The following is a 27,050-nucleotide window of genomic DNA, read 5'->3' as shown; positions in this document are numbered from 1 at the left end:
GCACCCCATGATCAAAAATATTAATAATTCTATTGTAACATGTATGCATAATTACAATAAGTGGTATATATAAAGAGTATACATAGCCTCAGATCAATTCAATTGATCTGACAAATGAATAAAATGAATATGAAGAAATTTTTGAGTTTCAGAGATTAATGAATTTTCTTAATTGAAGAAAAGGTATTGACTTACTACAGAAGACAACAGAAAGAAGAGTATCTAATAGAAGCTTATAATCTGCTTCTTTTGCATGTACACACATACACAAAATTAAGTACACAAGGCTCAGGGTAAGAAATGCCAAATGAACTGTGCAATCAGGAAATGCTTTATGATTTTAAAAGAAGGGGAAATACTTCTTGCTTAGGTTATGTCGGCCTCACAGAGTGGATGAAATCGAGGAGATCGAGGAGGACTCTGAGGAACAAGTATTTAGCTATGTGGGAAGGAATGGTACAGAGCAACTGGGGGATGGAATCAACAGCTCAATATGTATTTGAGTTTCTGTTTGGGAAAAGTAATCAGATTTTCTATTTAACTTTACCAATTATTAACTTACAATAACATTGTATTTATAATTTATAACATAACACTATAATTTATAATATTATTAAACATTCATGATATCATTATATAAATTATAATGTAACAATTTATGATATTAATTTATAATAGCCCCTGCTTTTTTAGGAAACTTTTATGTCTGGATGAAATGGGAAAATTGATTCAGATTTTAAAATGCTACCCCTTTCTGTCTCAAGTATAAAAATGGCATTTCTGTCATTGCCTCCAGAAAATCCAGCTCTGTTGCTGTTGCATATAATATGTGACTTTCTTCTATGTGAAGCTCTAAGAAGGCTTTATTTCATACTCATTTTCAAACCCAATCTGGCAGTATTTAGCTCAGTGGTTTTCAACATTGGCTGTGACTTGGAAGCATGGCTCAGATTGTTGGGAGAGGGAGGTTCCAAAAACATCCTGCTGACTGACTGCTACCCCGAAGAGTGGGATGTCACTGGCCTGGGATACAGCCTGAGCATGGTGATTTTTAAAGCTCCAGGATGAGTCTAATATGCAGCCAAGTTTGAAACCCACTGTTTTAGATGGATTAACTCTTGTTTTTAAGTTATACATAGGAAAGACAGAAGTAATATTTTGTTAAATACTTTTGCCATTATAATGAAAACATAAAGCTTGAAATTAAAATAAAAATTATCTACACATCAGCTAAAGTGTTTTGTTGAAGGCACATTTTAAAACCAAATGATAATCTTTAACCCATTTTGTGTTAATTTTATTAGAATAATATTTACTCTTTTGCCAAGGAAATATGGGTATTACGGTCCAAGTCAACATGTGGATTTGGCATTAAAACCTGGACACTGCTCTCTGCCATACAGCCTCCATATTTGGCATCCAGCCAAAGCTGCAAAAGGGGGAAAGCTTCCACAATTTGTTCCAACCCCATCCTATGCATTAACTGCAAAGAATGTCTGTTTTAAAGTGGATGGTGGCCCTGAATTTTAACCTTGTGGAAACCAGGCAAATCCTTCTGGAAACCAGGCAGTAGAGTCTAACCCAACCTAGATCTCTGATTTTGATTCAAGCCTCTTTTTACTTCTCATGCGACAGCTTTTGTTTGCCTTTACTGGCATTAAGGGACTATAAACTGATTGGAATTGATGAAGACAGTTGGAAACAGACGTAAAAGAAAAATTAAACTTTTCAGGATCTATACTAGACAGAATTAATCAGGAAGAGAAGCTACAGTACAGATGCAGCAGCAAAATACTTTCTGCAGGATAAGATTATCTTATTTGATGAATATTCTATTGTGCATCACTCCTGCCAAGTTATGGTGCATCAGATAGCAATTGATAAAATCAACTTGGAAATGTTCTTTAGGGCCCAGTTTAGAGAAAGGTAAATTATGCTCCAGGAGCCAACACTCAGCTGACCACAAACATTTCTTATGTTTTCCATTGCCATCAAAAACAATAGGAGGCTATAAATCCTCAGAAACTGATAAGGTTGATAAGTGTACAGGAAACTTTGAAAGCAAGATCCAATTTTCTTGAGGAAAGTGGATAGACGTCCTTTTGCAAACCGGTCAGCTGCGTATTTGTAGCTTTTATTAGCATTTCTAAATCATAGCGAAGTGATACTGGGTAGCTGCTGAAATCCTCTGTCCAGTTTGAGCTTTATTTCCACATGATGATATATGACTGAATCCAGCAATGAAGCGTTTAAGAAACGAATTCTTTCCCTGAGTCTCTATGGAAATAGCACCGTGAAGTTTGACCTAAGAATGCTAAGACTTCCCTATTCAAAGAAATCTCTGGATAGAGGGGAAAAAGACTTCCTCATGATTATTGTTATGATACAGCTATTTCTGGAATTGAAATGTGAGTTATCAAGGATTTATTTCTATTTCAGTTATTTAATCTACAAAAAAAAAGTACAAATCAAGGTTATTTGAAAGCTTGGGAACCTAAGTGGCTCCTAAACTTTATATCGAGGTCCTGGATCTCAGCTTTTCCTTGGAATCACCCAAATTTTTACGGTTTTGCCAGCTGCACTCCACATTGCAGAGATGAAGAAAAAACAGAAGGCGCTGCTATATTGTGTTATGACTAATGGACCACGCGGGAATTTAAATTTCCTTTTCTTCTCTAGGACATTTGGATCAGAATGTATTTTTTTTTTCAAAACGAAATTAAATCCTATAAAAAATACAAAGGTGAATGAGATCTAGGAAAATAAAAAAACCCTTTGCTTATTAAGAAGTATGAAAAGAGTCCTTGCGGTAATGGAAGAAGGCTGGGCTTTGAAATGGAAAGTTGAGTTTTGAGTCCTTCCTTTACCATAATTAGATATCTCACTTAAGTAAGTAACTTGGCATCCCCGAAGTCCATTGTCTGAGAAATGGGGCAACAATCCAAGTCTCGTAGTCACTGTAAGGATGGAAACAATTTGTATCTCATAATGCATACAAAAGTTATTTTCACTTTTCGTTAGTAAACTCCTTCAAGTCAGGTTATTTTCTGTAAGTACACAATGAAATGTGTTACATTAATAGCTGGAGCGGTGCAATCTCAAAATAGTGATATATGCCTTTTCAGTTTAGATAAGCAATATCTGCTCTATAGTGTTTTTCTTCTGGCCTTTTCAAAAATACTGTATTTTCAGCATCAATTTTAGCAGGTATAGGTTGAAAATAGCCTAACACAATAAACAAAAGTAACTGATGGTAAAAGTAGCATGATTTCCTCAGTTGGTGCAATTCCTGTCACTGGAAGATCTGCTTCTATTATTGAGGTAAATCCTTCATTTACTGATTCTTTCCATTTATAGTGCACAAATACGCAACTCACTCATTCAGAATCTTTCAAGTCATATGATTGTTCAATGGTTACTTCAAATACGACTTCATTTTGATTAAGAGGTCACTCCTTTACCCGGGAGTTTATTTATCAACAACAAAAACAAAAATAACAGATTTTGGTGTAACAGCATGCAACTCTGATCTAAATAAATTGGGAATGTTCAGTTTGATCCCAACTTCACAAACAAAGGCTGGTGAAGGTGATTTTCCTGCTTTCAATAACCTCTCTTGGATTCTTGCATTCTGGCATAAACCTGAGAATCTTTTGAGCTTTGCCTACTGAGGACAAGTGCCTTCAGGAATGGACTAACAAGCCCCCTGCTTCTCTCTGGTTGTTTTCCTTCACAGCCACGCCCCTGAGCTCACTTAAGCCCCCACGGGCGGACACTGCTCCGGTGGTCGCATCTCCCTATCCAAGAAGAGATTCAGACAGATACTGTGGGCTCTGTGCAGCCTGGTTTAATAACCCTCTGATGGCCCAGCAGCATTATGATGGCAAGAAACACAAAAAGAACGCGGCCAGAGTAGCTTTATTAGAACAACTTGGGACAACCCTGGATATGGGGGAGCTAAGAGGTAAGAGTAATTGTTCTAATTTCTGCCACAAAACTGGGATTTCAGAGAAAGGATTGTGTTTCAGTCATGTTTTCACAAATTGAGATGATCTTCTTATTGCTTTGAAGACTAAGGAAAAAGTTAGGTTTACCCAAAAGAAATGGAAGAAAAAGGAAATGAGCAGAAAATTAGCTTTAGCTTAATTTTTGTAATCTCCTTTGTTTCCAAGTGTTTGTTATTTCCATATTTTTACTGACTTTTTTAGATCAAAGCCACCCATCCATGAACCAGGTCTTTTTCATTCTGCTTTACCTTTAATTACCTTCTCCATGAATGCTTTCATAGAAGAGCAGGGCGAGAGAGGATGCTAAATGTCCAAATAGTGTTATCTTATTTAAAACTTTTGTGCTTTTACAAATTGAGTGACAATGAAGCAATGAATTGTCTCTATTTAATGCCTTAAAGCAAACTCAAGCCCATTTAACATAAATAACAAGGAATTTAAGGTAAGATGGTGCTGTGTAGCACCCTGACCCATCTCCTAACCCCTGACAAGTATTTTCTCAATTGATGGGAACTATGCAGTGTTCAAAGTTCTTGGTAGGTTTCATAGAAGCTGCTGAGCAATGAGTCCTGTGGATTCCTTGGAAGCCATAGACCAATTTGTGGGACTTCATAGGAAATAGAACTTTTTTTATCATCAACAACAATTTTAAAATTTTTTGATTACCTAAACATTTTTGGTCAGCTTGATGTTGACACTGTAGAAGTAGAACAAAAATACATACTATAATTTTCTGAGCAAATGCATCTCAGAAAAATAATGCTGCAAAGGGCGCTGTTGATACTATATCTCAGATGCCCCATGGGTTAGATAAGCTTTCCATGAGCTGGTCAGGGAGCCATCATCCTTAATAGCTGTAAGGATACAAATAACAAACTTACAAGTCTATTTTGAGAATAGAACCTGGGTTTAAACGGGGTTCTGTGTGTATGGCCTACAAATCTCATTACCCTAACTTGGCCATGAGCTTCTAAGAGGGATGATTGCAACCCACAAATGACCCTATACAATTCTAGACCACGTACTTGGGACAGAAGATCATGCTGTATGAACTGAGAAGAGGGAGACGCCACTTCAGATTGTGTTGATTGGGAAGGACTTCACCAAGGAAAGGGGCTTGCTTTGCAACGAGAAATATGGATAGCATTTTAGCAAGTGGGGGTGGGGGAGGACTTTCCATGGAAGGAGCAGAATGATATCTGTACAGGTAGAGGCAGGAAAGCACAAGCAGTAGACAGTAAATAAACAGGAAGTGGGGGGACTCTTACAGTACAATATAGACTTAAGATTGAAGGGCCATTACTGCATCTATAGAGCATGATTAGAGACTGATTTTTCCATGATATGTTATTAAAAGCAACGTCAAAGTGCAAACCTTAAAATCATTATTTTTATGTATGTTTCCTCCTACAGAAAGCCAACATGGGGCTTAACTTTTCAGTATGATGAATAACTTCATTGCAGGAGCTTTCAAATCCTTGTTACTATTTCTTTTTCTTGGGGGATTTCTTATGTTCCCAGTCTCTGTCTTGTTAAAAAATACAGGAAGACTCTCTCTGTACCTGAAGGCCTACCCACCCCTTGCTGTTACTGGCAGATGACAAGTTGACTCAGTGACTCTTTCATGGCAGGGCACTGAAGGAGAAAAATGGGGCTTTATTTATATTTTGTGCCAGATATGAGTTGGAGAAGAATTATTCCTCGAGCACATTCTTCTTGTCTATTATGAATTATCAGTGCTGCATCTTTTATGTACACCACATCTTAATGACTTGAGTGTCTGAATTCTGAAATATTTGAGCAGCTTGTCTTTTATGCTAAAGACAAAAAGGCTGCTCTTTGACTTGATAACTCAATGTGACTATGACTCAGTAGCACGTGGAATGCGATTAGCATTGAACACAATGACCTTGAAAGCAACCTTTTCACCCACCGCAGGTGACATCCTGCTATATATTTATTCAAGAATTAAATATTACAAAAGCTTGAAGAATAAAGCATATGTGGCAATCCAGCATTTTTAAACACACACATGCACGCACACGTGCACCTATTTCTGTAATGCTTCTAATGCTTGATCAATCAATTAACAAGGAAAACATGCTAATAAGGAAACAAGGCATATCCATAACCTAAAAAATGGTATCAGGAAACTGGAATGAGATGAGCTGAGCAGTTAGATTTAGTACAATATGGCAATGTCACAGAAGGCTCAGCTTTTCCTTTTTATTCTCACATAGCACTTCTCACTTTTAAAAACACCACATTGTTTGCTTATTTATTCTTACTTTCCTTATTTTCTGTCTTTCTTCCTACTCCCCTTATAGATTAACGTCTTAAATGCAGGGATCTGTGTTTGTTTTGTTCATTGATGTATTCAAAACACCTAGAACAATGACTGATACATAATATATACTTGATAGTTATTGAATGAATAACAAAAGATAAAATCACCTATAATCCTACATACTTCTATGGCAGCCATTTTCATTTCTAGAAAGATCTTGATTGAATACTTTGATAGGAAATTATGATTTTTTTCTTCTAATTTTTAAATGGCATATATTTTACATGCAGTAAAATGAAGAGATAGTAAGCGTTGTAGTTCGATGAGTTTGAACAATGCGTGCACCTGTGTACCCACACTCCTAGCAAGATACATAACTTTGCGATCACGAGAAAATTCCCATATGCACCTTCTCAGACACTGCCAACCCTCCACTCCAGGAAAACACTTTCCTGATTTCTTTTCACCATGATTAGTTTTGCTGGTTCTAAAACTTTATATAAATGACACATGCTGTATGTATTCTTTTGTGTCTAGTCTCTTTTTTCCAGCATGTTTTAAAAATGTATCCATTTGTTGCTTATAAAGCAAAGTAGTTCCTCACTTTTTATTACTGAGTAGTATTCCACTACATAAAACTCCCACAATTTGCTTAGCATTACCCTCTTGTTGACTTTTGGATGGTTTTGGTGCTATTTTGAATAAAGCTTCCATGAGTGTTCTTGAACCAATCTTTTTTTGGTCAACGTATTTTATTTCTCTTGGTAAATACCTAGGAGTAGAAATGCTAAGTCAAGTTAGGTGTATTTTTGACTGTATAAGAAACTACCAAAATGTTTCTCAAAGTGGCTGCATTATTTTGCATTCCCAAAGGCAACATATAAGAGCTCCATATCCTTACTGACATTTGTTTTTTTGTCAATCTTTTAAATTTGAACCATTCAAGAGGGTTTTTAAGGGTATTTCATTATGGTTTTAATTTGTATTTTCCTGATGACTAACAATATCAAACTTTTTTTTGTACTTATTGGCCATTTATATATCTTCCTTTGTGAAGTGCCTGTTCATGTCTTTTGTCCATTTTTTTTAAACAATTATTTGTTTTTTTATTATTCAGTTATATGAGGTTTTCATATATTATGGATACAAATCCTTTGTCATATACAGGTATTGTCAATATTTCCTCCTATTCTGTGATGGCTATTCATTTTCTTAAATAGGTTTTTAGATGATCAGATGTTTTAAATTATAGAAGTCTAATTTATCAATTTTTTTGGTTTTATGATCTTTGCTTTCTGTGTCCTACTTAAAATTTTTACCCCCAGCATCAAAGGTATTCTTCTATGTTTACTTCTAGAAGTTTCATCATTTTAGCTTTTATATTGAGTATGATGCTTGTATCACAAATTGATTTTTATGTATTGCGTGAGGTAGGGTTGAAATTCATTTTGTTTTCATGTATCTACTCAGTTGTTACAGAAGATTTGTTGAAAATATTTTCTTTTCTTTCATTGAATTGCCTTGGCACCTTTATTAAAAATTGATTGATCGTGTAAGTATGAGTGTATTGCTGGACAATTTATTCTGTACCATTGGTCTATTTGTCTATCCTAATGCCTGTTCCACACTGTATTGATATTTGTAACTTTAAAAAAGTCTCGAAATCAACTAGTGCAAGTTCTCCATCTTTAAAAACCCACTTGTATCTCTTTTTTCTCAATTGGCTATCTAAATTCTTTGCATTTCCTTATAAATTTTAGAATCAGCTTGTTAATATCTACATGGTAAGCTTGTTGGATTATTAATGGGATTTAATTCAATATACAAATCAATATAGGGAGATTTTACATGTTCACAATATTGAGTTCTCCAAGCCATGAAAATTCTCTATTTCTCTATGTTTAAGTTCTAAGCAGCAAAATTTTGTAGTCTTCAGTGTAAAGGCTATGAACATTTTTTCTTAAATTTATCCCTAAAGATTTTATATTTGTAATGCTATTATAAATTACATTTTTTTTAAATTTCATTTTCCATGTGTTTTTTACTGATATACAGAAAATTCAATTATTTCTGTACATTGATCTTGATTACTGCTACCTGCACATAACTTTCTAACTATATATTTGTGTAGAATCTAACAGCACAAATATTTGGGGTATCGATTGCTTTTTTCTTTTCTGTATTCGCACTATTTAGTCATTGGAAACCTTATAGAACAATGTTAGCATCTTTGCCCTCCTTTGTTGCAAGTGGCAAATCAACTTGAAGAAAAAAAGGAGGGAATTATTCTTTTAGATGAACAAATCATTATAAACGAGATTGGCCTACATAGTTATTAATATGCATAACCTGGTTACTGACTCAACTTTATTTTATTTGTCCCAGAAAACAGATGATACTTATCTCTGCTTCCAAGTTTTAATTTAATAAGAAAAACCAATCATCTCTTTCCGAATGTGGAATCTACCGTAGAAGACAAAGGAAGATACTGAATTATTGAATTATAAAATTCAATGGTCAGAAAGTAGGTGAGAGGTTTTCTTTATAGTTTAAATTCCTCTTGCCAGAATAAACACAACATAAAACAATTTCTTATTTATAAACAGTGACAGTGCAAAGTATGAAATTAGAGCTAGGTGGAGATGAGATATTCATTTTGCAGCACTTTACTATTTATTCTTTTAAAAGTTTTAGGATAGAAAAATGTAGTTATTTTGTTGCTTTAAGAGAAACTGTAATAGTCTGTTGTAATTCTCATCGAAGGCACAGAAGAAAAGAACTTATCTGAAAATTGATTAATGTTTCAGAGAATCACAGCCTGATAGTGCTGGAAAGGACAGTAAACATCACTGAATTAAATCCCTTTGTTTTACAGAGCAGGAATCTGAGGCCCAGAGAGGAGAGTGACTGTTCTCTTCTAAGTGAGGGCTAAAATATATATCTTCTGATTGTGGGCACACCAGTTTTCAGTGACTGATCAGTGAATAACTACAGTGATAACTCCAAATAATTAACTTTTTGTTTAAATAAAGTTGAGTTTGGAATGAATCTTTGAAAATGTATAAAATTTGCTTTAACTCAAGTTTAGAAAGGGCACAGTCAACTTTCAGTTGTCTGGGAATGGATTATTTGCGAAGTACAGGATTAATTTAGGAGTTGTCCCCATGTCCTTGACTCCATTTCATCTGCGCTCCAGGGGACTGTCAGGACGTACCTTACTCTCTATGGGTCTTAGAGGAGGTCCCATGTCAGAGTCCCCATGCCCAGGTAACTTGGGTAACTGAAGTATGGGGACCATCACTGTGCTGCTACAACTAAGCTTTCTACAGTTTGGCAAAGGCCAAAGCAAGATGAAATGGTACAGAATATGAGGCAGCCAACCCATATCACCTGAAAGCTAACAGCTGCAAAAAATCAAATAGTAAAAGTCTCTCACTCCAGTGTTCTGCGGATTTTGAGCAAAGTCTGCTCTTTCTGACTCGCATACTGCTTTATGATTTGAAGTCTCCTAGAGAAGCTTCTTGTAGCCCCTTGAAATTAATCCCCATTCCTGCTAATACAGGCAGCAGCTGCAATACAGAGTAAATAAGTACTAGTGACCACTTCAAGTTACGTTATCCATTCACAGAACTTTGCCTCTCAGATCCAATCCCCCGTGAATAATGAATATGAGTCAAGACGTGGCTTTGGGCTTCAGGGGAAGGGACAAAGTAGGTCTTCAAGGGAGTGGCCATAAATTCTGGTTTGTCCAAAACAGTCCTGGCTTTTCCTGATACAGGTCAGTTGATACCTGTTAATTATTTTTAGTACCCCTTTACTCTTTTTTTTCTGAAATTTTATTGAGATATAGTCACACACCATACAGTCATCCAAAGTGTACAATCATTTGTTCACAGTATCATCATATAGTTGTGAATTCATCACCACAGTCAATTTTTGAATATTTTCATTACTCCAAAAAAATAATAAAAATAAGAATAAAAATAAAAGCAAAAAAGAAAAACCAAAACAGCCCATCTCTCCCGTCCACCCCTATTATTCATTTATTTTTTGTCCCCATTTTTCTACTCATCTGTCCATACACTGGATAAAGGGAATATGAGCCATAATGTTTTCACAATCACACAGTCATGCTGTATAAATTATATAGTTACACACTCATCTTCAAGAACAAGGTTACTGGGTAGCAGTTCAGCAGTTTCAGGTATTTCTTTCTAGCTATTCTAATACACTAAAAACTAAAAAGGAATATCTATATAATTCATAAGAAAAACCTCCAGAATGACCGACCTCTTGACTCCATTTGAAATCTCTCATCCTCTGAAACTTTACTTTTTTCATCTCTTTTCCCCCTTTTGGTCAAGAAGTCTTTCTCAATCACACAATGCTGGGTACAGACTCATCCCCAGGAGTTGTGTCCCACATTGCCAGGGAGATTTACATCCCCAGGTGTCACGTCCCATTTAGGGGGGGAGGGCAGCGAATCTACCTGACAAGTTAGCTTAGAGAGAGAGGGCCACATCTGAGCAACAAAAGAGGTTCTCTGGGTGTGACTCTCAGGCACAATTATAAGTAAGCTTAGCCTCTCCTTTACACTAACAGGCTTCATAAGGGCAAGCCCCAAGATCAAGGGCTTGTCCTACTAAATTGGTAGTCTCCAGTGTTTGCAAAAATGTAAGGAATTCCTCAGGTTGGTAAGTTTTAAGATTTCCACAATTTTCCCTAGTTCCTCCTGGGAGCTTTTCAAATACTTCTTTAGCTTCTGCACAAATTACTCTGGGATGTTTTGGGGATTCACATTTACCTGTACAAACAAACCACCTCATTCCCTATTGAAGGTTCCATGTAATTATGGTGTTTGAATAAACTGACCATGCAATTTAAATTATATAGCATGCTACAGAAAATAAAGATTTTCCACCAAACAAACATCTTTTCTTTTGGTCTCACACAGAATTTGAAGTTTTAAAACACAGTCAGTATCATCCTTTACCTTTTAGTCTGAGTTACCTTAGTCCCAACCAAGGCCTTTTCGTTCATATCTCTAATTGAAATCTGATTTCTTTTTCAGCTTCTTTAACATTCACTGTGTGGGGTAATATTGACATTCATAGCTGCTGAACTCTAGCTCTGAGTCTCAGGTGTCACACAGATGTCTGAAGTTTCAGGAAGTGACCAGGTTATACACAACAGCTTAGCATCTCAGACTCTACAAAAAACCATTACAACTCATGAATAGATGTGACTGCTGTAAGAGCTTACAATCTAAGAACCATTATAATGAGCCTTCCTCTGATAACCTATGCTCTCAGACTCAATTCTCAGAGTTGACATTCATTTGTTCTCCCCATGTAAAAACATTCTTTTATTTGTACATTTAATCACCATCATTAACCACTCTAGTTTTCACTAAGTTATACAGTTCCAGTTTTTATCTATTATCTTTTCTTCTGGTGTCCTACATGCTGCTAGCCTTCCTCTGAACCATACTAAAGCTTGTCTTTGTTCAATGTACTTACAATATTGTGCTACCATCACACAGTTCATGCTATCTATTTCTGGATATATACAATCTATGCTCTTGAACATTCTATACCCCTTCAGCTTCAAATGCCCAATCTGAACCCTCTTACTATCTCCTGATAGCCTGTGTTCTCAACTTTAACTCTGAAAGTTTGCTCATTAATGTTAGTTCATATTAGTGAGACCATACAGTATTTGTCCTTTTGTTTCTGGCTAACTTTGCTCAACATAAAGTCTTCAAGATTCATCCAGGTTGTTATATGCTTTGGGACTTTATTCTGTCTTACAGCTGTATAATATTCTATCATATGTATATACCACAGTTTGTTTATCAACTTGTCCATTGATGGACATTTGTGCTGTTTCCCTCTCTTGGAAATCATGAATAATGCCACTGTAAACAGTGGTGTTCAAATGTCTGTTTGTGTCCTTGCCTTCAGTTCCTCCAAATATATACCTAGTAATGGGATTGCTGGATCATAAGACAATACTATGCTTAGCTTCCTGAGGAACCACCACATTGCTTTCCAGAGTGGTTGCACCATTCTATATTCCCATCAACATTGAATAAGTGTGCCTCTTTCTCCACATCCTCTCCAGCATTTGAAATTTTCTGTTTCTTTTTTTTTATAATGGCCATTCTAGCAGATGTGAGATGATATCTCATTGTGGTTTTGATGTGCTTTTCCCTAATAGCCAGTGAAGTTGAGTATCTTTTCATGTTTTTGAGCCATTTGTATTTCCTCTTCAGAAAAGTGTCTGTCCATGTCTTTTGCTCATTTTTTATTGGGTTATCTTTTTGTTTTTGAGTTGTAGTATCTCTTTATATACTCTGGATATTAAACTGTTATCTGATGTGTGGTTTCCAATTATTGTCTCCCATTGTGTAGGCTGCCTTTTTACTTTTCTGACCAAGTCCTTTGATGCACAAAAGTGTTTAATTTTGAGGAGATCCCATTTATCTATTTTTTCTTTCATTGCTTGTGATTTGGTTAAAGTCTAGGAAACCACCTCCTATCACAAGCTCTTTAACATATTTCCCTACATTTTCTTCTAAAAGTTTTATTGTCTTAGCTCTAATGTTTAGGTCTTTGATCCATTTCGAGTCAATTTTTGTATAATGTGTGAGATAGGAGTCCTCTTTCATTCTTTTGGAAATGGCTATCCAGTTCTCCAAACACCATTTAATGAAGAGGCTACTCTGTCCCAGTTGTGTTGGCTTGACTGCCTTATCAAAGATCAATTCTCAATAGAAGAGAGAGTCTATTTCTGAACATTCAATTTATTCCATCAGTATATCTATCTTTATGCCAATACCATGCTGTTTTGACCACTGAAGCTTTGTAGTGTGCTTTAAAGTCAGGTGGTGTGAGACCTCCCATTTTGTTCCCTTTTCTCAAGATGTTTTTGGCTATTTGGGGCACTTGCCCTTCCAAATAAATTTGGTTATTGGTTTCACTATTTATGCAAAGTAAGTTGTTGGGATTTCAGTTGGTATTGCATTTAATATATAAATCAATTTAGGTAGAACTGACTTCTTAACTACATTTAGTCTTCCAGTTCATGAACACAGTATGTCCTTCCATTTATTTAGGTCCTCTTTGATTTCTTTTAGTTTTCTGTGTATGGGTCTTTTGTGCTCTGGGTGAATTTATTCCTAATTATTTGATTCTTTTGGTTGCTATTGTAAATGGAATTTTTCCTAGATTTCCTCCTCAAGTTGCTCCTTACTAGGTATAAAACACTACTGATTTTTGTGTGTTGATCTTGTACCCTGCCACTTTGCTGTATTCATTTATTAGTCCTAGTAACCTTACTGTAGATTTTTCAGGATTTTCTGTGTATAGGATCATGACATCTGCATCAGTGAAAATTTTACTTCTTCCTCTCCAATTTGGATGCCTTTTATTTTTTTTCTTGCCTGATTGCTCTAGCTAGAACTTCCAGCACAATGTTGAATAACAATAGTGACAGTGGGCATCCTTGTCTTGTTCCTGATCTTAGAGGGAAAGTTTTCAGTCTTTTCCCATTGAATATGATGTTATCTGTGGGTATTTCATATATTGCCTTTATCATATTGAAGAAGTTCCCTTCTATTCCTATCTTTTCGAGTGTTTTTATCAGGAAAGGATGTTGAATTTTGTCAAATGCCTTTTCTACATCGATTGAGATGATCATTTGGTTTTTCTGCTTTGATTTATTGATTTTCTTGTGTTGAACCAGCCCTGCATACCTGGAATAAATCCCACTTTGTCATGGTGTATAATTCTTTTAATGTGCTGCTGGATTCGATTTGGGAGTATTTTGTTGAGGATTTTTGCATCTATATTCATTGAAGAGATTGGTCTATAATTTTCTTTTCTTGTACTACCTTTGTCTGATTTTGGTATTAGGGTGATGTTGGCTTCATAGAATGAGTTAGGTAGCTTTCCCTCCTCTTCAATTTGAGCAGGATTGGTACTAATTCTTTCTTGAATGCTTGGTAGGATTCACATGTGAAGCCATCTGGTCCTGGACTTTTCTTTTTTGGGAACTTTTTGATGGCTGACTCAGTCTCTTTACTTGTGATTGGTTTGTTGAAGTCGTCTATTTCTTCTTGGGTCAATGTTGGTTGTTCATGCTTTTCTAGGAAGTTGTCCATTTTGTCTGAGTTGTCTAGTTTATTAGCATATAGTTACTCATAGTCTCCTCTCATTATCTCCTTTATTTCTGTGGGGTCAGTGGTTATGTCCCCTTTCCCATTTCTGATTGTATTTATTTGCATCCTCTCTCTCTCTCTCTTCCCACCCCCTCCTTCCCTCCCTCTCTCTCTCTGTTAGCCTAGCTAAGGGTCTGTCAATTTTATTGATTTTCTCAAAGAACCAGCTTCTGGTTTTGTTGATTCTCTCTATTGTTTTCATGTTTTCAATTTCATTTATTTCTGCTCTGTTTTTTGTGATTTCTTGTGTTTGGGGTTAGCTTGCTGTTCTTTCTCTAGTTTCTCCAGGTGAACAGTTAATTCTTTGATTTTTGCTCTTTCTTCTTTTTTAATATAGGCATTTGAGGCACTAAATTTCCCTCTCAGCACTGCCTTTGCTACATCCCTTAAGTTTTGATATGTTGTTTTTCCATTGTCATTTGCCTTGAGATATTTACTAATTTCTCTTGTAGTTTCTTCCTTGACCCACTGGTTGTTTATGAGTGTGTTGTTCAGCCTCTCTATATTAGTGAATTTTCTGGCTTTCCACCTGTTGTTGATTTCCAGCTTCATTTCATTATGATCTGAGAAAGTGTGTTGTATAGTATCAATATTTTTAAATTTATTGAGACTTGTTTTGTGACCCAACATGTGGTCTATCTTGGAGAATATTCCATGTGCACTTGAGAAAAAATGTGTATCCTGCTATTGTGGGGTGTAGTGTTCTATAAATGTCTAAGTCTCGTTCATTGATTGTACTATTCAACATCTCTGTTTCCTTATTAATCCTTTGTCTAGATGTTCTATCCATTGATGAGAGTGGTGTATTGAAGTCTCCAACTATTATTGTAGAGGTATCTACTTCTCCTTCAGTGTTGTCAGTGTGTGCCTCATGTATTATGGGGTGCTCTGGCTTAGTGCATAACTGTTTTTGATTGTTATGTCTTCTTGATGAATTGACCCTTTTATTAATCTATAGTGTCCTTTTTTTGTCTTTTTAATTGTTTTAAATTTGAAGCCTAGTTTGTCTGATACTACTATAGCTACCCCCACTCTTTGCTTACTATTGTTTGCATGAAACATCTTTCTCCAACCTTTCACTTTCAACTTATTTTTACCCTTGTGTCTAAAGTGAGTCTCTTGTAAGCAGCATATAGATGGGTCCTATTTTTAACCATTCTGCCAGTCTATGTCTTTATATTGGGGAGTTTAATCCATTAACATTTAATGATATTACTCTAAGGGCAGTACTTTCTTCTACCATTTTGTCTTTTGGATTTTATATGGCATATCTAATTTTTTTCTTCTCTTTCCTTTTACCCTTCTTGATAGTCTTCATTTCTACACTCTTCTCCAAACCTCTCTCTCCTGTCTTTTTGTATCAGCCTGTAGCACTCCCTTTAGTATTTCTTGTAAAGCAGGTCTCTTGTTCACAAATTCTCTTAGTGTCTGTTTGTCTGAGAATATTTTAAACTCTTCCTCATTTATGAAAGGCAGTTTTGCTGGATATAGAATTCTTGGTTGGCAGTTTTTCTCTTTCAGTATCTTAAATATATCATACCACTGCCTTCTTACCTCCATGGTTTCTACTAGGAAATCTGCACACAGTCTTATCGAGCTTCCCTTGTATGTGGTGAATCACTTTTCTCTTGCTGCTTTCAGAATTCTCTCTTTGTCTTTGACATTTGTCCATCTGACTAGTAAGTGTCTTGGAGTAGATCTGTTGAGATCTATTCTGTTTAGGGTACACTGTGCTTCTTGGATCTGTAATTGTGTGTCTTTCATAAGAGGTTGGAAATTTTCAATGATTATTTCCTCCATTATTTTTTATGCCCCTTTTCTCTTCTCTTCTCCTCTGGGACACCCATTACAAATATATTCATGCACTTCATGTTGTCATTCAGTTCCCTGAGATGCTGTTCATATTTTTCCATTCTTTTCCTATCTGTTCCTTTGTGTATAGGATTTCAGACAACCTATCCTTTAGTTCAGTAATCCTTTCTTCTGCCTCTGCAAATCTGGTGTTGTAAGCCTCCATTGTGTTTTTCATCTCTTCTATTGTGCCTTTCATTCCCACATATTCTGCCATTTATTTTTTCAAACTTTCGATTTCTTCCCTGTGTTCATCCAATGTCTTCTTTATAACCTTCATATCTTTCGCCATATCTTCCCTCAACTCATTGATTTGATTTTTGAATTGATTTAGCATGTTTGTTTTTGAACATCTTTGATTAGTTGTTTCAACTCCTGTATCTCATTTGAAGTGTTAGTTTGTTTCCTTGACTGGGCCATAGCTTCATTTTTCCTAGTGTGATTCATAACTTTTTGTTGGTGTCTAGACATCTGGTTTCCTTGATTAGTTGATTCTAGAGGTCATTTTCACTCTTTTACTTTGGGTTTTCTCTTTGGCTGGTTTTGTTCTCTGTTTTTTGGCATTCAGTTCAAGTTATTCTAGACCTCTAATATACCTTCTGTTTAACTGATCAGAATTTTTCAGCCCTTGTTATTCTGGTTCTTGCCCTGCCTATATGTCTCTCTCACTGGCTGGTTGTCAGATTATCTTTGTCCCCCAGTCTTCCCCTTATAACCAGGTGCCCATAGCAGCCTTACTTTGGGGGGTAGGCACTGGGCACCACAGCAAGTTCTGTTTATGTGGGTAAAACAAGTTTTCTGGCACCCAATGATGTTCTGTTTTTCAACAGCCAGCAAGCCCTAGGTTTGTTTTAGAGCAGTGCTTTAACTGTTGGTTCATCTGATTTCTCAACTTAAACAAGGCCAGTTTTCCATGTATGGGGTATAGACCAGCTCCACTGGACCTGGGATAAGGTCTAGAGACATTCTGAGAAGTCCTAAAGTTGCCTTGTACTTCCAGTCTGCCTAGCAGATAGTATTGTTCAGTGACTTAATTGTCCTCAGAATGCATTTACCTTCTGGATCCAAGGCTGTCTGACCAGGTGAAGCTGCATTACTTCTTGGAGTACAGCTGGGATTGGCCAGGTGGGGTGAATTACCTCTTCGAGCTCAGCTGAGTCTGGTTGGGTGGGGCTGAATTACCTGTTTTTTTATATTTTTTTTCATTGTTGAATATAATATATGCATAGAAATGATAACTTTCTAAGTGCAATTTAACAGGTATTTAGAGAGCAATATTATAGGTTCCAGTTCCATTGTTTCAGTTATTTCCTTATTATGAAATATATAATATACACAAAGGTAGTATCTTTCAAAGTATGACTTAACAAGTAGACATATATGAAATTTCCAAAATTGTTATGAGTTATAATACCATCATGTCATTTATTTCCTTATTGTGAAATATAACACATATACAAAAAGGTAAAGCTTTCAAATTATAATTTAACAAGTAACTATAGAACAGATTTCGAAGGATGCTATGGGTTACAGTTCCACCATTTCAGTTCTTTCCCTTTAGCTATTCTAATATCCTAGCAACTAAGAAAAAGAAAATTATACAGAGATTCAGTATTCATAATCCTTTGTTAAATTCCGTCTTGTCTGTTGCTACCCCTTCCTCTAGTTTAATCACTTTCCCGATCTTCAGGGATGTGGAGGCAGTGACCATCCTAACCTGTTCATGTTGAAAAGGGGTGTCAATTTTATTAGCAAAGGGGACACATCTAGTTGATGTCCATGAAGAGGCTATTGCCTCTGGGTTTGGGGACCCAGTTGGCACAGGGGCACTCTAAAGAATTTAAGTTTCTGAAGAATCACCTTAGTGAGTGAAACTTTTATAGAGTGCCAGATAAGGATCTGGGTATTCTTTAAGGTTTTCGGGACTACTGTTGACTTGGGCTTATTTGTGGTCATTTGGCACATCTAGGTGGAGCTTGCATAGGAGTAACCTCTAAGACAGCCTCATGACTCTATTAGAATTCTCTTAGCCACTAAAACCTTATTTTATTGCCTTTCTTTACCCCTTTTTAGTCAAAAAGGCACTCGCAATCCCTTGATGCCAGGGTCAGGCTCATTCCCAGAATCCACGTCCCACATTGCTGGGAAGGCTCATTCATCTTGGGGGTCTTGTCCCATGTTGAGGGGAGGGTGAAGAATTTATTTGCAGAGTTAGGCTTAAAGAGAGAAAGTCCACATCTGAGCAACAAAAGAGGTTCTCTGGAGGTGACTCCTAGGCATAATTATAGGTGGGCTTAGCCTCCCCTTTACAACCGTAAGTTTCACCCGAGCAAGGCTCAGTTGAATTACTTCCTATAATCCAGCTGTGTCTGGCTGGGTGGGGCTGGATTACACCTTGGAGCCCGGCTGAGTCTGGCTGGGGCTGAATTGCCTCCAGGTGCCCTGGTTGGACTGGGCAGGGCTGAAGCTATGGGTTTGCTGTGCTCTCACTTTGCTGGGTAAAGTCTGACTCACTGTGGGGCTGTGTCCCCCACTTTCTCTGTGGCAGAGGACTCCCCCAGCTGCCACAGTTTTCAGTCACCCCCCAAGCAAGTATCTGGCCATCAGCTACTGTGTTTCTCAAGGGTGGGGGAAGGGCTTTCAGACCCAGGGCTGGAACAGTCTCTGCCATATTTTCTCAGACTTTTTGTCTCTCACTGATCTGGGCCTTGAAATGTCTTCCCCATCCCCCTGATCTCCAAACAATGGAGATCTGTTTCACTGCTGTGGGCAGTGTTTTAGTCTGTGTCCGCGGTGAAGGTGAGAGGAATCCTAACTGCTGGTTCTGTGTTCCTTCTGTGCTGTGCGAGACCAGTGAGGGGGAGGCGGGAGGACTTGCCAACCCAGAACGGAGTTCTCCTACTTTATATCTCTCTTCTTCAATTTGGCATCTGTGGGGTCCTTCTCCCATACATACCCTCCTCCAGATTTCGATACAAATCAGGGTTATCACCCTTTTTTGTTGAATATCTGTGGAGAAGTGTTTGGCAGCTGTTTACGTCGCCATGCTGATGATGTCACTCTCCTCCGAAAAGTGATCTAATTTGGTCAGTAAAGCATATGGTCCCCTTAGCCTTCATCCTACTTACTGCTAAATGGAAGGCTGATACTTACTCATATTTCAAAATATTAACATAATAGAGCTCTTGACCCTCCCTGTCTTGCAGGTAAACAAGAAAATATCAATTGCCAAAGAGACATTAGATTTCTAATTCAAAATATCTCACCCTTATGTGCATAGAGACAAGAACAGGTTTTTATTCCTTTGTAACTGGGGTATGGGGAAGGGCAGAGGAAATGGAAATAGGCATTCAGGCATAAAAGGACCCTGATACTGCTCCCTCCTCCAGGTCTTCTGAGTGGCATGGTTAGGGTGCAGGTGGGATCCAGAAATAATTTTGAGTTATGAGTGAGCCACAAAAGTTAATTGAAAATTACAGCTGGCAGGATAGAGGAAATGGACAACAAAAGATTCTGGGTGGAAACTCCAATAGGTGCCCAAGAAGGAGAATATAGCAAATTTCATCAAGATGGCAACTCCAGGGAGCTCTGTAGTAGCTGAACTTGGACTAGATATTATCTGCATTGGGACATGGATGTCAAGGTGGGAGCGAAGGACTGAAGTCAGAGGAAGCCTGTCCTGGGCAGTGTTGTGTGAGCCAAGGGAGCAGAGTTGAGCCTGAGAAGAGGGGGATGAAGAGAACCTGAGCAGTTTAGGTATAGGAGAGGTAGGGAGGGGAGGATGAGCTCTTGAATCCAGAGGCAAATGAGTAAGTTACTGGATTAGATTGAGTCTTCTAATAGGATGAGGTTAAGTTCTTTCTACCATTAGCAGAAATGGAGGCTTGTTGTAGGAAATAAAATCAAGCTATATAAATAGTATGTTTTTATACCCAATTTTGTGATCTCTATAGGAACTGGGTATGAACAGTATCTGATTAGATAGAAGTATCAGATATCTAGATTTTAAATTCAAGTTCAAGTTTTAGCAGTTCGGAAATATTCTGGAATTAAGATACATTGGTTTTAATTTTTTTTACCAACCCCCCCACCCCAGCAATTCTACTTAGGTTGCTCTGTAAGGTTACTTGAATTGTGATCACCTGTATTTTGGGTGAAGAAAGGGTCTATGACAAGCTGACCCAAATTAGAAGGCATCTAATGTCCTTTTGGCCCATGGAGTATCATTTTAGTTGCTACTTTTGTATTACCATTTTCTACTCCCCCTTCAACAGAAAAACTTATAAAGGAAATAAAGTAAATGAAGTTGAAAGATTATTTAGAGGTATTAGAAGTTGAAACTATAGCTACAGAGAGGACATGAGCATCCAACTGGATACAAATATCTCAGAGAAAAAGACCAGGTCTTTAATAAACATTAAAAATAATGAAACAGTGGGGCATATTCCCAGCAGCAAATCAGAGCTTCCATGGAAGAAGTTCTTCTTAAAAGATGTAGAGGATTCTGCAAAGGTGGGGGCTCAGTGGTTCCACCTCTTGTGCTAAGGGCCTGTGTGGGAATCTTATGGATAAAAGATTTATAATATGGCTGCCATAGGCCTGGGCCTCTAGGTAAACAATGAGCAGTTTTCAAAGGCATGCAGTGCAATGACCATACTTATCTATTGCTGTGTAACAAGTTATCTCAAAATTTAGGGGCTTAAAACATTATCTTTCTGTGTTATCTCTCACAGTTTCCCTGAGGGAATCTGTGAGTGGCGTGGCCTGGCGATTCTGGTTCAGAGTCTGTCATAATGTTGTAGTCAGGCTGTCAGTTGGGTCTGCCATGCTCTGAAGGTTTGAACAGAGCAGAAGGATCTACTTGTAAAGCTGGCTCACTCCATTCTGGTAAACAGGGTAGTGGTTGCCAGGGGTTGACCACAGAAGGGCAGTAAGAGCCAACTTTGGGGGACAGTGGAACTTGTCTGTATCTTGCTTGTGGGAAGAAGGGAGGAGCTGTACGTGTTTGCTGAAACTCAGAACCGTATCCCAGGAAGAGTTATATGTAAATTTAAAAAGCAAAATAAAAGAAGAAAGAAGGGGCTCACTCACTTAACATGACTGGCAAGGTGGTGCTGGCGGTTGGTGGCAAGTCTCAGTCTTCCTTCTTCGGGACCTCGCCCAGGGTTTTTGAATGTGCCCCTGATGTAGCGGCTGTCATCTTGCAGAGTGAGTGATCCTTGAGAGTACTGGGTGGACGCTATCGATTTTATTAGGCTTGAAAGTCACAAAGCATCACTTCCAGCACATTTGATTTGTTAGAATAAGTCAGCAAATCCAGAACATATTCAAGGTGTGTGTGGGGGTGGGTGGGATTAGACTCTGTCTTTTGAAGCGAGGAATATCAGAGAATATGTGGACACATTTAAAAAACCCCAGTCAGTTGGAATGCACGTGGACAACTGACCCATGTGGCAAAAAAAATATGCACCCACACCCTTTTTGAACTTGGAAAGCTTCTCACCTCCAGGTGGAATTAATTTATGCAATAAACACATCTCATTTTTAAAATGAGGTTTTCATATTTTTTAACTAAAATATGACAAAGATTTCTGTCCATCCTCATGAGAACCAAGCTAACAGAAAGGACTCACCATTTCTCTGAGGTATCCCAATGGATATCAGGACCAGGCTTGGGGGAAATGGGGCATAATATTCTGTCTGAAGGCTCCATATGGTTTTAAACAAGTCTTTCTTCATTCAACACCTATATTCTCTTTGTACCTGACCACCCCAGTATGATTGAGGGAGTCCAAAGATTTTGGAATCAAATTAATTGAAGTTAAAGGCTTGGTTGTGGCTTCCAGTCTCCATGTGAGAGGATCAGGGCAGTAGCCCCAGTTAGGTACCTTGGGCTCAAGTTTTCAGGAACAGAATTCTTTTTATATAGTGCTTCTTTGTTTGTCTGTGACTCATTCATTCATTCATTCATTCATTTTCCCATTCTTTTCACTATTTAGTGAATTACTGTGTGTCGGGCACAAAGTGCTGGAAATAATACAATGAACAAGAGGAGAGGGTTCCTATCTTAAGAAGAAGACAGGCAATGAATGAGCAAAAACATTTTTAGCTTGTGATGTTAAAAGGAAAGAAATGAAGCAATATGATAGAGATGGGACATGGGGTCCTTTAAATAGTACTACTCATAACAGCCTTTCAGAGGAGCCATCATTTAAACTGTGACCTGAAGCTGGGAAAGGGTCCAGATATGTGAAGCACCTGCTCATTCCAGCAGGGATCCAGCAAGTTTAGAGGATCCCGTGTGGGGAAAGAACTTGGCACATTTAAGGAACTGATGGGAGGCAGACTCCTGAGGCTGAGAAGGGTAAAAGAAATGAGGCTGGGGAGAGATTGAGGTCACATTTTGTGGGTCCTTCTAGGCCAGTGTAAATTCTGATTTTTTTCTAAGTGCATAGAGGTGTTTGCATCTCATCTTATTTGTGAATCCAGCGCTCCACATCTTCTCCATTCAGTTCATTTCCATTCTATGTCACCTACTCTTCTCTCTGTCCAAGAGAGGACCCTACTCCTGTCATTCTTGTGCATGCATCCTCTACCTATGTCCTTTGTTCAAGAGTAGCAACAATTTCTGGTAATAGGTCTGGCATACATTCATGGTTGGCAGGACTAAAGGAAAAACCTAGAATTCTCTTAATACGAAAGGGAGAGAACAACTGACCGAGGTCTCTTAAATGATGTTGGCAGTGGATGAGTGGGTGGGAGAACAGAAATTCCTTGACAGTCATTGGTTTGAACAAGAAAACAAGCTCAGGAACAGCATGTTGGTCCCTGTACAACAGCAGGGGTGTTAAAAGGGAGTCCATTAGGTGTGTTCATGTGTGTAAGGGACAGTTTATTCACAGAGAAAATGGACCTGACAAGTGTCTCATTGAAGTTTTCATTTTCAGAACAGAGGATTCTGGTCACTAATTAAACTCTGTCTAATTGGATAAGAAAAGGGTAAGACTGCTAAGGTATGGAGATGTAACGGGAGCAGTGGGAGTCAAGAAGTGGGACTCTCAGACTTTGAGAGTCATTGGAGTAGTTGAACCTTGAAAGGCAACTAGAAGGTATCTGGGCTAGGCAGCTACGAAGACTGGGATTATAGGAAAGGTGATGGGGCTTATGCAAAGCCAGGGAAGCAGGGAAGCGCATGGCCCCTCCAAGGAGCTATGCAGTAAGGATGATGCTTCAGACAAGGTTTGGGAATGGTGGGAGCTGAATATCTTCCTGAGCAGTTTCTATTTAACCCTGAAGGCCAAAAAAAAAAAAAAAAAAAATTCAGCAGGAAGGTCTCATGTTGATAGTTGTATTTTTGAAATAGGTCTCTACAGAGAGCAACATGGAGGCTGGATTAGAAGGGAGCTAGACTTGGAGGCAGGAGATTTTTTAGGAGGCTATGAATTTAATTCAGTGAGAAATCATAAGGTGAACTAAAGAAAGCAGTAGCAGGGGGGATATAAAGGGAACTTAATGAGAAAATTTGGGGATGTAAATTCAACAGGACTTGATGACTGGTGGGCTCTCAGAGCCACATGGCCCTTCATGCACAGATGGGGCCTGTCTGTGATTTACACCTGACTTCCCAAGCCACATCACCACACTTTTCAGAGCCTTCTTTCCAAGTGTGAGTTCCAGTGCTGGGCCATTGAAATGATCAGTCTTGCTATATTTATTTCAGTGTTGTCTTAAGTTTCTTGAGCACAGGATCTCTTATTCTTCTTTGTATCACCCACAGTATCAAAAACAATATGTTACGGATAGACGGTCCTGAATGGATGCTTGTTAAATTTGAGTGGTTTCACTCCATTAACTATCTAGAAGAGCACGCTCCAGATTCTCCAATTTCTGTGGTGTGATCAGAATCATGGGTCTCAAATGGATGATAAAACATTTTCCAGTGCTGAATACTTGATTAAAAAAAAAAAATTGCTGTGTCAATTAAGGTGTGCTTTTATTTCAAGTAATAAATTTAAACAAAAGCATTAGTTTCTTCCTTATGCTGATATTTTTAATTTCTGAAAGCTGTATGTATTTTATCTAGTTAAGAATCAGCAGAAAATAGGACCTTTAAACAGATATGATAATTATAGAACACAATTCTAAATTGAATGGTAGGGGAAGAGGTGCCAGAAGAAAATACTCAGCTTGGATTACACCTGGTTATTTTTGCCTTATTATTTTTAATGTGTTTTGACACCTCAGCTGTTGCCTGTAGACTCACTCTGATCTTTCGAGCCCACATTTTGGGTTAGGTAATTAAACTGCTTAAATGGCTCATGTTCTTGTCATATTATTGGGATGGGGATGAGGTGGGAAAATAGTGTGATATAGAAGGAATCATTTTCTTTCATTCATTTTTCATTCATTCGTTCATTTGCACTCACTAAATACCTTTTGTGTGCCAGGTCTTGTACTTGAGGCTGTAGGGAATGTTGAAATGTTTCTCACTTATCCTCTAATCCCAATGGGTTCAAAGTCTGGGGATAGGGAGGAGGGAAAGATAAAACCTTTACTGAAATAAATATAACATCCTAACAATGCTTTTGGAATTTAGAATAGAAAAAAAAATTACTTCTACTTGGAGTTAACCTTAGTATGTGTGGAAATTGGTGACGGCGTTCTTCAGAGCCTGACTAAAGGCACAGACAAGGAGGAAAGCATGAGTATAATTAGCAATCCAGTCTGGTGGGAGCCTAGGTTAAGTGTGTAGGTGAGATAGACTAGGAAGACAGATTAGAACCAAATTATAAATAGCCTTGAATGTCTGGCAAAGCTGAACTTTGTTACCACTGTTCTGTTTTGTTTTGTTTTGTTTTGTTTTGTTTTGTTTGAGTAGGGAGATGACCGATCTTATCTATGCTTTAGGAAGATTACTGGGCAATGGAGCATGTGATAAACTGAAGTGGGGAAATTCAGAAGGCTAGGAGACAAAGAGAGAATGGGTGCAAAGGCTGGGTGAGGGCCTGTAGGGGGTTGAGTAGACTATTGGGAAGGGAGAAGTGAAACAAGTGAAAGATATATTGCTCTTTGTACCATTCTGCATGTCTCTTCTTTCAGGAAAATGAAAAGGAGCCAGAACATTAGAATTCTCAAAGACACCTTGGCAAGGCCTTGGGAACACTAATAGGAGAAATATAAATTTAAGGAGTAATATGAGTAATAAATTAAATTTCTGTTTAATCTCAAATTGAACAAGAAATGTGCATTTATAACGGTCTATTTACGTACTCTAGAGCAATTCTTTCTTCAGCTGGGACAGTTTTTTACTCATTATTGTTATTAATGAAGCTAATAAATAGAACACTGTCTAAAGAAGCGTGGTTAATGCTTCATCATCACTGTCTAGGTTTCCAAAAAGATGAGCTTGGCTTTTAAAATGGAAACGTTTTTGCACCACTGCCTCCATTTATATATTGTGGGCAAACTCATTCTATAGAGAATTAGAAACCTACTTGGATTTCTAATTTCAGAGTGGGTTACTACATTGAAAACAACCCTAAATTTGATGTGTGGAACCAGTGTCTTCAGCTGTACGATGTTAAGCTAAGAAAAAGGCAAAACCGACAACAAAACACCCCATCCAAATCCTACTCACTTAACTGTTCTTTAGTTACAGTTTTTGAAAAAGCTGATGGCAACATGTGAGGCTACTAAACAATAATTAATTTTTCTTCCTCTGCACTCTAAGCCCCTTCATTGGTATTGATTGAAGATCACCATTGTTTATTTTAAGATCAAGAACTAGCATAGTATTTTGCAAGAGCTCAGCACAGTGTTTTCATAAGGTTCAAAGAAAATACATCCATTATGCTGGGTTTTAAATAGCTGTGTGCTTTGTTAGTGGCATTAATTCATTTGACAGTACGAAAAGGAATTCTTCTGAAAAGATGCAAGATCAAGAGAAATCTGTCCTTTACCAAACATTGTGTTTGTTTCTAAAATTATAACTTTAACTTCAATGCAAAAAAAGTAGTCATAAGTTTCTTTTGTTTTAAAGCTGTTACAGATGGACTAATTTTCTTCAGTAGATGGAATTCTATAAAATTGGATGTGAACTGAGATTAAAGTACACAAATCAAATGTCAGGTTTACTCAAAGCAGAACATACTGGTGAATCTGTTTGCTATCTTATTTGGACTACTATTTAATGAATGCCTACCATGTAATAGGCACATGATAAGCACTAGAATATAAAAAAAGACATTGTTCCTGTCTTCAGGAAGTCCTCAGCACTGTGGTTGCTGTGGCAAGTGAAATATTGTGAAAAGTTCTTTACCTGATTATCTCAAACGTGTATTGTATATGTAAAGGCATAGAAAGATGGAGAAAGAAGCAAACAAACAAAACAGGTAGCCCATTCCCCACTTTAAAGACATTTCCTGCTACTGGCAAGTAACATCTCATGTGAATGTTTCACCAAGAAAATGAAGATCTTGTAGTTGACTTGGAGATAAGGGAGAAAGCAAAAGACATCCTGAGGAATTGTGTCTGAAACCTTCGTATAGCTATATGTACAGGACCAAAACAACCTGAAAATGGAAAAACTGAGCCCTATAGGTGATTTGCTACAATGAAGTCACCTGAAAGAAAGATCTCTTCCATCCATTAGTCATTCAACAAATATTTATTTGGGGATTATTAT

General features: G+C 37.6%; 1 protein-coding gene across 1 annotated transcript in view; it reads left to right on the top strand.

The window, feature by feature from the left end:
* The window catches only part of ZMAT4 (zinc finger matrin-type 4), a 383,491-nt gene that overhangs the window by 226,424 nt on the left and 130,017 nt on the right, over window positions 1–27,050 (top strand). The window contains exon 5 of the mRNA XM_037813189.1: window positions 3,737–3,964. Within this exon, the coding sequence (XP_037669117.1) occupies window positions 3,737–3,964 (228 nt within the window). The remainder of the gene's footprint in view (window positions 1–3,736; window positions 3,965–27,050) is intronic.

Source organism: Choloepus didactylus, chromosome 20, assembly GCF_015220235.1.
Source record: "Choloepus didactylus isolate mChoDid1 chromosome 20, mChoDid1.pri, whole genome shotgun sequence".
Lineage (NCBI taxonomy): Eukaryota > Metazoa > Chordata > Mammalia > Pilosa > Megalonychidae > Choloepus > Choloepus didactylus.
This window is presented reverse-complemented; position numbering and strand designations above follow the sequence as displayed.